The sequence below is a fragment of the Coccinella septempunctata genome, chromosome 7, assembly GCF_907165205.1.
Source record: "Coccinella septempunctata chromosome 7, icCocSept1.1, whole genome shotgun sequence".
NCBI classification, from domain to species: Eukaryota; Metazoa; Arthropoda; class Insecta; order Coleoptera; family Coccinellidae; genus Coccinella; species Coccinella septempunctata.
This window is the reverse complement of record NC_058195.1, coordinates 10,099,491-10,110,367: the sequence shown is the minus strand read 5'-3', so window position 1 is coordinate 10,110,367 and position 10,877 is coordinate 10,099,491. Positions and strand designations below refer to the sequence as shown.

General features: G+C 37.2%; 1 protein-coding gene across 1 annotated transcript; it reads left to right on the top strand.

The window, feature by feature from the left end:
• Positions 1–6,119: 6,119 nt before the first annotated feature.
• On the top strand, positions 6,120–6,863 carry LOC123316778. The gene has a single exon (XM_044902999.1). It carries the CDS (start codon positions 6,120–6,122, stop codon positions 6,861–6,863), a length of 744 nt encoding a protein of 247 aa, XP_044758934.1.
• The last annotated feature ends 4,014 nt before the right edge of the window (positions 6,864–10,877 follow it).

Here is a 10,877-nt window from a genome sequence, read left to right as displayed (position 1 = left end):
GTAGGACGGGATAGGTTACTGTGGTCTTTCCGTGGCAACCTTGGGTGTACACGCCAAGCATTACCAGCGGAACGACTTCGAGACTTCCATCGGTTGGTCTTGGTTCACCAGAGCCAGACGACAGAAGTCAAACAATCTAAAAGTTTGGCTAGGGTTCAGCCTATCAGAACTATTATCAATTGGATGTGTTGTTTTAATACCATGTGCAGAATGTACTGACATACCTGACGACCTTCTATGAGCCTTGGCTCATCCAGATGTGTGCTTCTAGACGCCGTATACAGAGTGTCTGTAAACAAATGCGAAGGACTTAGGGAGATGATTCCTCGATGAATATAAGCAGGGGTAGTTCCTATAAATTTTTTTCGAAATCGACCTTCCTTCCAAGATACAGCCTTTGGAAGGCGATGACGAGTTGACAGTTTTTGATTTTTTTTACGGGTTCTAAAAACCACTGTGTCATAAAACTATTTATTATATGAAGCACTAAGTAGATGTTGCTCACACAATTTTTTTAATTCTCATAACATATTATTATTATTAGGGGTTGAAAATAACAAATCCTTATGATTTTGGTTTAGTGGGATAGATTTTCGAAAAATAAAATTTTCTTATGTTTTTCCATTAAATTCTGCAGAAAAAATTCTTTTGCAGAGAAATTGTGTGAGTAACATTTATTTAGTGCTTCATATTATGTTTTATGACTCAGTGTTTTTAGAACCCGTGAAAAAAATTCAAAACTGTCAACTCGTCATCGTCTTCCAAAGGCTGTATCTTGGAAGGGAGGTCGATTTCGAAAAAAATTTATAGGAACTACCCCTGCTTATTTTCATCCAGGAATCATCTCACTAAGTCATACCCTTTTCGAAAATTCATCAGTTTTTCCATTAGTGTCAAAGCCTCAATGCAAGGTCAACAATAAGAGAGCTGCTGCTTCTAGCCAGCTGTTTCATGGCATAGCGATCCAAGCCAGTTCTAATGGTTAAAACCACGTAAAACTACTCCCACGACCAATTTGTCGGTTATAACACAAAAAAATTGGAGGATCTGGAAACAAATCACGCCATCGACTATTCACAACATCGCCGGCCTGAACTCTGAGCTGCATTTTTCAGGAAATCAATCCACGGTCGGGAAATTTCAGGTCAGCATCCAACACGTCTTGTTTAATTCAGCCTCCGACATTTTGAAAAATTGTAATTGCTTTATCTTTCAAGCGATATATTGGCCTTTCGGGGGTTGGGTACGTGATGTAGTAGGAATATATTCCATTCCGGAGCATTCGGTCAGAATTTGGAATGGGGTTTTTCTCATGTATAAATCCTCACTATGATATTCCCCCCTTGAGTAACGACCAATCCGAATTTTTCGTGCAGATAGTGATTCTACACTCACGTAATATACCTCTGGTAATAAAAATTGGGAGTTACCGCATCGCTGCACTTCACGTGAGAGACTTGAACCACCTCAAATATTTCAATTCAAATTTCGAGCTACCGGTATCGTGAATAGCTTGCGACATACTCGTAACAAGGCACAACTAGTGGCGGCTCCATTTTGGCCGCCATCAGAACAGTTCCAGAGTGAAAGGGTTGAAAGTGATTTTGTTGTTAGGAAGTAAGAAATTGAATAATTATTCTTTGTTACACTGTATGAAAAGTTTAATAGGTTCTTGGTGTTATTCAGTTTTATTTCTTTCACTGATTACTATTGTTTTACAAACGATGAGCCTTTTTAATAATAGTTGTAAAAGTTTCAAGAAAACATCTGTTGAATAAACTAAAAGGGAGTGCGGGAGACTCGACCCATGCTATGGTCGTGAGAAATAATCAGTGGTCCAAGTTTCCCGCACTGAGTTTTGCTTCAAAAAAATTCAATAATAGAAATAAATATAAAAAATATACAAAGGTTCAAAAAAGTAATAAACATCTCGGAAATGAGTGAGAGTGACTCTGAAATAGACAACATATATTTCATACGCTGATACATGATACTGATAAAAACCTAGACATAGACAATCGTTGGTCATTGGACATAGTTTTCTTTAAATGCTTATCCTGATGAACAAACTTATGATCAAGTCTCTCTCGCCCCCTGTTCAACCCTCCCATGGTTAAGCAAAACATGGGCAAATTTTTGGTTCCTAAAAAAATTGCTGTACTCAAAATGTTCATCTCATCATCACTCTACTATTATCCATCGTTACCTATGTATTTGAGCATGATATCTTCACTCAAAAAAAAATGGGTTGCTACCATTTAGAGATACAACTTAAGATGCTTCATAGTGTGAAATGTGCTTCAACTCTCCCGGTCTCCCCATATTCTATAGTTTTTATCTTTCTTTACTTTTATGGCCTTACCTACGCATATTCTTGGACGTAGTCTTACATTTATGCGAATAATCAAGGATAATATTAAACTAAATAACTGATTACTACAGATATCTACAGATTTTTAGTCCAGAGAAAGTCTTGTCTTGAAAGCGGAGATCATTATTCTTGTAACGTTCAGAGCATTCACAGGCCAACACACATTTTGGTGCCTGCGATTTGTTAACTGTTCCTGAGTAATTTTTGGATGCAGTATCTAAAAAAGTTCTCAGATTTTGTCTATCAGATCTAGTTTTTGGAATTTTAAAAAAAAATTGTGTATATAATTCACGTTATAACTGTTATAATATATAAAATTACTATTGACAGTTAAAAAAAAAACAAAGACAATTGGATTTAAGTATTTATTGGAAAAACTTAATTTACATAATTACATTAGTCACTAATCACATGAAAATTTTCTTTTATACGATTTTTCTAGAATGGAGTTTACTAGGGCAGTCTCGCTGTAGGCTCCAGCAGTAGTCCGCCATCATGTGGCTATCCCATCGTCCTTGATAACGATCTTCCATAGTTTCAATATCCTGATGGAATCTTTCCTCCTGTTTTTCACTACAATCACCTAAGTTTTCTGGAAAACGATCTAGGTGGCTGTGGAGGTAGTGAACTTTTATACTCATGTTACAGCCGAGAATATTAAAATTTGAAAGCATAGTTTCCACTAATTCTACGTAATTCTCTGCTTTATGATTGCCAAGAAAATTTTGTACTACTTGAACAAATGAACTCCAAGTCTCGTTCATTGATGTGGTGAATTGTGGATCTTTAACAAGTTGTCTTATTTGAGGACCATCAAATATACCAGCTTTTAGTTTTTCCGTGCTAATGCCAGGAAATTTACGTGACAAATACCCAAAACAATTTCCATCTCGATTCAAAGCCTTCACAAATTGCTTCATTAGGCCTAGCTTGATATGCAAGGGCGGAAGTAAGATTTTTTCTCTTGATACCAAAGGTTCGTTGATCACGTTTTGTATTCCTTGAATCATGACATCTCTTGAAGGCCAATTTTTGTTAACCCAGTGCTCATTTTTAGCTCTGCTGTCCCAAAGGCACAAAAAACAAGGATATTTTGTATAACCACTCTGCTGTCCAAGGAGGAAGTTAATCATTTTTAAATCAACACAAATTGACCACTGATGTTCTTCGTATTTAATTTTTCTCAAAACTAATGCTATTGTTTTATATTCTTCCTTCATGGTAGTATAATGACCAATAGGAATTGAGCCATATTTGTTACCGTTATGTGAAAGAATACATTTTAAACTACTTTTTGAACTTCAATATACCTTTTAACCTGTAACGTGTATCTCAGAAACTAGAGCTGATAGAAAAAATCTGGTGGCATTTTTGGAATCAGCACATTAAAAACATCTAAAATCAGATGTTAGATTTCCGGCACCAAATTTTTTTTTTCATTTTGTTGGCCTGTGAGATCTACATGATTTATCAGTTGGATAATTGTAACTATAAATATTTACTACCATTCGATGCGTTTCATCTGCACATTTCTTCCAATTAAAGCAGAAAACTAAAACCTCCAGAAAGTGCTGGTTAGTTAGCACATAATCTAACATATTCAACAAGGTTTTTGAAATAAATTCACAGCGATGCGGACTGAATATTATTGAGTGATTCCTTACCTCTCTAAAACCATTAGAATCGGCTGCCAATATAAAACACAAGAGTCAAAGGCTTTCTTTAAACGCACGGAACAAATTTGTAATGTAAATTCTGGAAGAAGCAGTTACCCTACGAGCTGATGTCTTCTAGTAGCTCAATGGAAAGAGGGCTGGGCCGGCAATCATAAGGTCGTGAGTTTTAGTCTAACCTGAGGAGATCTTTTTTCTTCAATTCAATAATTTGCCATTAGTTTTCCTTCATTCAACAGATGATGTGCATAATTTTCGTCGTAAGGCTACTCTGAAACTGTAGGGTGTATGCATCCAAGTGGTTCAGCCTTAACGCTGAAGGTTTATCTGCCCCAAATCCGAGTGAAACATGGGCGAAAACCCCCTTTCCAAACGTTCCCAATCCCAAGACGATCGTCGAAAAAAATTAGGTATTCAAATTCGCAATAATAACAAAGTTGCCAGGGCTCGCGGGCTTTTGAATACCGCCGATTTACTCATTATACACCCCTCAGAAACTCCCTTCGTTCACAGTAATCCCCTTAACAATTTGCCAGTCAATAAGCCAGGCGAAAAACTAAGCAAGAGCCGCACCGTTCGGCGGTTTTGACTTGATCGATTTTCAATTTGGCAAGGATTAAGTCGGCGCGATCTGGAGTGTTTGAGTAATGAGCTCAAATGGTCGGGGTCCTGTCTGGAGGATTTTCCCTAAATATTTCAGCTGTAAAACGGGACACTACGGCGGTGTGTCGATGTTGTAGAAAACGGTCGGGGATTTATTGCTCTGTTTTCGAGCAGAAGGGGCGCCAGATTTTGGGGTGCTTTATTAAGTGCTTGTTGTTGATGCGGTGAAGGGCCTTAGTTCGTCGAGGGCCTCAATCGGGCCATATCTAACTTGAAGGATTTGAATTGATTCGAATCGTTGGAATGTTGAAATTATTGTACTCAGTGGTATTAACGCCTCCTTCTTTGAGAAAGTTCATAAGCCGTATGGCAATATGGAAACGTGCGTCGTCTTGCTGAATTTGGAAGTGGACGATACGGAGGTAAAAAGAACCCCATTATTGATGAATTTATCACAAGAATTCTATGTTTACACATGTATTAGGGTGAATTAGTAGATTTTAGATTAGGGAGGGTTTCATTTCAAAAACATAATACCACGATCCGTTCAAGATTCATGTGTCTTACGTATGAAAATAGTGGACATCGGTTAAAATTTTTACCATAAATTGTTCTGACCGCCTCAGATTATTTGGATTCTTTTGTGATCTGACTCAATGGAAGGGATGCTTTTGGCACTTTGGGCGAAATTAACTAAAAGTGCCTTTCTACTTTCCATACAAAATTACGATGTATAAGTTAATGTCATCATTGTTTACATTTTGGGAAGATGAAGTTATTCAAGAAAATACCTCTACTCCATTCACTTTCATTTTAGCAGTCGGTTGGCCATGGAAATTTGACACATTTCACTCTGTATAGTACGAAAATGTGGGGTTATGATGCTTGTCAAAACATTTTTGGGTTTTAAATCAACGCTATGTTGCCCGTTCTACGTAAAAGTTTCTGCTATTGCGTATTTTATCACAATGTCGAATCTTTTCGGAAACTATGTGACGAACATAATTGAAGTTTATAAAGGGTGGTCCATCTAGTGTTTGGAATTTGAACTACCGATTATTTGACTTTATAAACGTCAACTATTCTTTTTGACGTGACTAATATTTAGTTGAAAGTTTGAAGTTTACGAAATGGGACGCTATTCGCTTGAAGAAAGTTGGGAAATATTAAAAACTTATTTCCAAAGTGGTGAGTCTTCTACTCAAACTGTGAGAAATTTAAGAAAAAAATTCGACAAAAAAAATGTTCCAAAAACCCAATTTGTGGATCAATTTGTGAAGCGTGTTCGTGAAACCGGAATGTTGGTGGATAAACCAACACGTGTACGTACACGTCCGGTCCGTTCAACCGAAAATATTGCTGCTGTGGCTGAAAGTGTGCGTGAACAACCATCAACATCAGTTCGCCATCGTTCTCAACAATTGGACATTTCACTCACTTCTTTGATGCGAATTTTGCGTAAAGATCTTGCCATGAAGCCGTATAAAGTTCAATTGGTGCAACAGCTAAAGCCAATTGACCATCCGAGTCGTCTACGGTTCGCAAATTGGGCGGAAAATTGTTTGGCGGAGGATAACGAATTTTATCAAAAAATCATCTTTTCGGACGAAGCTCATTTCCACCTCGGTGGTTATGTTAATAAGCAAAATTGTCGCATCTGGGGCACAGAAAACCCGCACGTCGTCATAGAGAAGCCAATGCACCCACAACGAGTGACTGTTTGGTGCGGACTTTGGTCTGTCGGCATCATCGGTCCATTTTTCTTTGAAAATGAAGCAGAAATCGCCGTAACCGTCAATGCCGAGCGCTACCGCGCAATGTTGAACGATTGGTTCTTTCAAGATATTGAAGCTGACGACTTGGACGATGTTTGGTTTCCACAGGACGGTGCAACGAGCCATACAGCACACGCCACAATCGATGTTTTACGCCGCATTTTCGGAAATCGAATAATCAGCAGAAATGCTGATGTGAATTGGCCACCAAGAAGCTGCGATCTGACGCCATTGGATTATTATCTTTGGGGAGCGGTGAAAGATAAGTGTTACGCCAACAATCCAGAAACAATTCAAGACCTCAAGACCGAAATTCAAGCTGCTATTGGTGAAATAGAGCCCCAAACAATCGAAAATGTATTAAAAAATTGGGTGATACGAATAGGCTACTGCCAAGTCAGCCGTGGTGGTCATTTGGCCGAAATTATTTTTCATAAATAAATGTCATGAACCAACCTTTTAAATAAATGTTCAACCATTGAAAAATATTGAGCAGTTTTTTTTTATAGCAAAATTAAATTCCAATTTTTAAATGGGCCACCCTTTACAAGCTGATTGAAGGCATACCAAATCCAGTTATTTGAATGGAAAATACAAGAGATCAGTATAATATCATAATATGCACTAGCTTGAGGAGAGTTAATGCTCGTTATCTTCTTTGGCTAAAGTTTAAATATGTTATATCAGTTGTAGATTTGAAAAATATTAACCCGAATATGAAATGCATATGATGCAGTGGTTGGAAATGGGTATCTCCCGAGGAATTAACAGATAATTACAAGAATGTGAAATTCTTCAACAAAAATTATCTTGCATCAATATAAGTAAAAGAAATAAAAGGAAGGTTCAAGTCAAGATGAACTTCACCTTTGAACAAAAATTCCACATGAATAAACAATTAACAGGACAACTGGCGCATATTTGTGGCAGTTCATCTTAATACATTGATATAATAATAATAATCAGGTATTTATTGGTACCTTGAGATATTTACAATGTAAAAGACGAGTCAAATGATAAATAGAAAAATTAATTTTCGGGAACTTATTCTACGATGACATTCATCGAAAATCCTGTAGTGAACTTTTCGCATCAATTTACTCAAACATAAAATTCTCAAATGCCACCAGTTTTTTGGGTCTCCCAATAGATGGAAATTCTTTGTCATCCTCTTCTCATTCACAATCTGATTGTGGAAATATTCAGCTGAAATACGTTTAGATTAAGATGAAACATTATATACTTCATTCAACTTTATTTTAGCAGTCGGTTGGCCATGGAAATTTGACACATTTCACTCTGTATAGTACGAAAATGTGGGGTTATGAAGCTTGTCAAAACATTTTTGGGTTTTAAATCAACGCTATGTTGCCCGTTCTACGTAAAAGTTTCTGTTATTACGTATTTTATCACAATGTCGAATCTCTTCGGAAAATATCTGACGAAAATAATTGAAGTTTATACAAACTGATTGAAGGCATACCAAATCCAGTTATTTGCATGGAAAATATAATACAAGAGATCAGTATAATATCATAATATGCACTAGCTTGAGGAGAGTTAATGTTCGTTATCTTCTTTGGCTTACATCATTTGTCGATTTCAAAAATATTAACCCGAAGATGAAATGCATATGATGCAGTGGTTGGAAATGGGTATCTCCCGAAGGAATTAACAGATCATTACAAAAATGTTAAATTCTTCAACAAAAATCATCTTGATCAATATAAGTAAAAGGAGTTGAAGGAAGTTTCAAGTTAAATGCAACTTCACCGTTGAACAAAAATTTCACATGAATAAACAAGTAACAGGGCAACTTGTGCGTATTTGTGGCTATTCATCTTAATACATTGATGTGATTATAATAATTAGGTATTTATTAGTACCTTAAGACGTTTACATTGTATAGGACAAGTCAAATGAAAAATAGAAAAATCCATTTTAGGGAACTTATTCTCCGATGACATTTATCGAAAATCCTGTAGTAAACTTTTCGCATTAAATCACTCAAACATAAAATTCCCAAATGCCATCACTTTTTTGGGTCTCCCAATAGAAGGAAATTCTTTGTCATCCTATTCATTCACAATCTTTCTGATTGTGGAAATATTCAACTGAAATATAAGTTGTTTAGATTCAGATGAAACATTATATAAATTCACTTACATTGAATATGTTCGCTATCGTCTGACGTATTGTGGATTTTAGAATATCAGGGTATAACTATTTGAATGAGCGGACCTGAATTCTAAATAGAACTTCCTGAAACCCTGTCTCTTTTTTCAATCACTTTCGGCATTTTCGAATTTTCGTAATAAAAATTGATATTAGTTGTGGCAACGGCGTTATGACATTAACGACATTTCATGAGTGCCAACCTTACTTCGTTCTAGTTACAAAAACTTGAGAAAATTATTTCATGGCCAACCGACTGCTAAAATAAATGTGAATGCAGTATACGTTCGAACACCAACGTAGCCTACTGGACGACGAATTTTTTTGAACGCACGTTATAAACTGAAATTCAGCTCGTCGAATTCTAAACTGAAACGACCATACAACGTGTACAAGTCAGAACTGGTCGAAAATGAGTAGGACGCAGCATATTTTCACTGCTTACCGCTCCGTATTTTCACGAGAATTTAATTACGGGATCATAATAGGGTTAGTAGTCATGTTTCACGGTGTAACCGACACGCACCAACTTTTTCACGGTACGTTTGCTACGTTCGATATTCATTTCGACTCTCATGTACTTGTCACGGTTTTCTGCGTAAAGCAACGTGGCCATTCTGGCCTTTCCCTTCTATACGGGGTGAATTCAAAGGCGTTTCTGTTTCAGGATGTGGTCATACATGGCTATGACCCTTTTGGTGTTCGGCTACCTCCACAGCGCGAATCCTGGACCAGCCTGCAGGATCTCGGAGTTTCCCTGCAGGAACGGCAGATGCATCAGCTTGAATAAATACTGCGACGGTATCAGCGACTGCGAGGATATATCAGATGAGCCTAAATTTTGCACAGGTAAGCTTTTTCTGCTGAAAATATTGATTTTGAATCAGAAATTTTGACACTTTCTACTTATTGACATTGTGAAACGTCTTACTTTGTGTTAATTCATTGCTGAATTTCGCCACCGAGAATAAATCTACAAAAATACTAAAAAACCTGACTGTCGGTGCGATGAAACTGATAATTTCTTAGGGCTTCTTGCGACCGTGTGCTTTAGTTGTTCCCAGTTATGATTGGCATTAACTGATTGTGGGATTGATGCAGTATATCCTCAAACCGCTAATACTGGCCTCCTGGTTTCCGAGCTGCCTCTATGAATTAGCTGTACAGAGCTATTTTGGGGAGTCTTGTGTCTTGCATCACATCTGAGTCGGGCCCTAGTTACTTGAGTCTCAAATGTATAACAACTCGCGAGCTGCAAGACTTTTGCATTTGCAACTTTGTGAAACCATCTGATGTGCATTATTTGTCTTAGATGACGTTGTTGCGTTTGTTTAAGCTATAATATGTCGCCTGTAGGTCGTCCAGCTTTCACTTCCGTGAAGAAGCGTTGGGAGAACCACTGCTTTGTAAACAGCTCTTTTGGTCTTCAGATTGAGGTCGCGATTTTGAAACACTCTGTCCTTTAGCTTCCAGAATGCTCGTGATGTTGAACTGATACGGTTGTGTATTTCCGTGTCCAGGTTAGCCCTAGTATGAAGCTTCCCAAGTATTTGAACTGCTCGACCTGTTCCAGAGTTTCATCCTCCAGGCTGATATCTGTTTGAAGGTTTTCTGGCGGACTTACCAGGATTTTGGTTTTGTCATTGTTGAATCTAAGGCCTAAAGCTTCGTATATATGTTTATAGGTGTCCAACAATATCTTTATATCCTCTGGGCAGCTAGCCATATGCACAGTCGTCTGCATTTTGAAGTTCCGTGATGAACGTGTACGGGTTTTTGCTCTGAGGCGCTTCAGTTTAAACAGACCTCCATCAAATCTGAATCATATTCCAACACCTCTTGCAGGTATACTTATGTCAGAAATTGTCGAGACAGCTATGGCGAAAATATTGAAAAGTAATGGCGTTAACACGCCTTATTTTATTCCAGAGTTGGTTAAGAAATACCTTGTGTAACTAGTTGCAAAACGTCTCATATTATGCAACTGGGGACGAAAAATAGATTTCACAATTAGTGACGAAAAAATTCCATTTATTCAACTGTTGTAACGCAAGATAGAAACATAAATTTAAAATTAATAATTATAAATTTTATTAACACAATTATTGCAGTTTTTCAAATAAACTCCTGAAGAAAAACTTGTTTTATGACTCGCACTCTTGTGCAATAAGTTTTTTATTTTCAATGGAATTCTCAACATATCTCTCCACTACAGTGCTTCATTTCAAACCACCGTGCCACTGTTAGCTAATAAAGTGGCAGAGTTTCTTCTGAAGCAGT

What these genes read in the sequence shown, in the direction of transcription:
- LOC123316778 (XM_044902999.1), top strand. Translation starts at nt 6,120, where the DNA reads ATGAAGCCGTATAAAGTTCAATTGGTGCAACAGCTAAAGCCAATTGAC.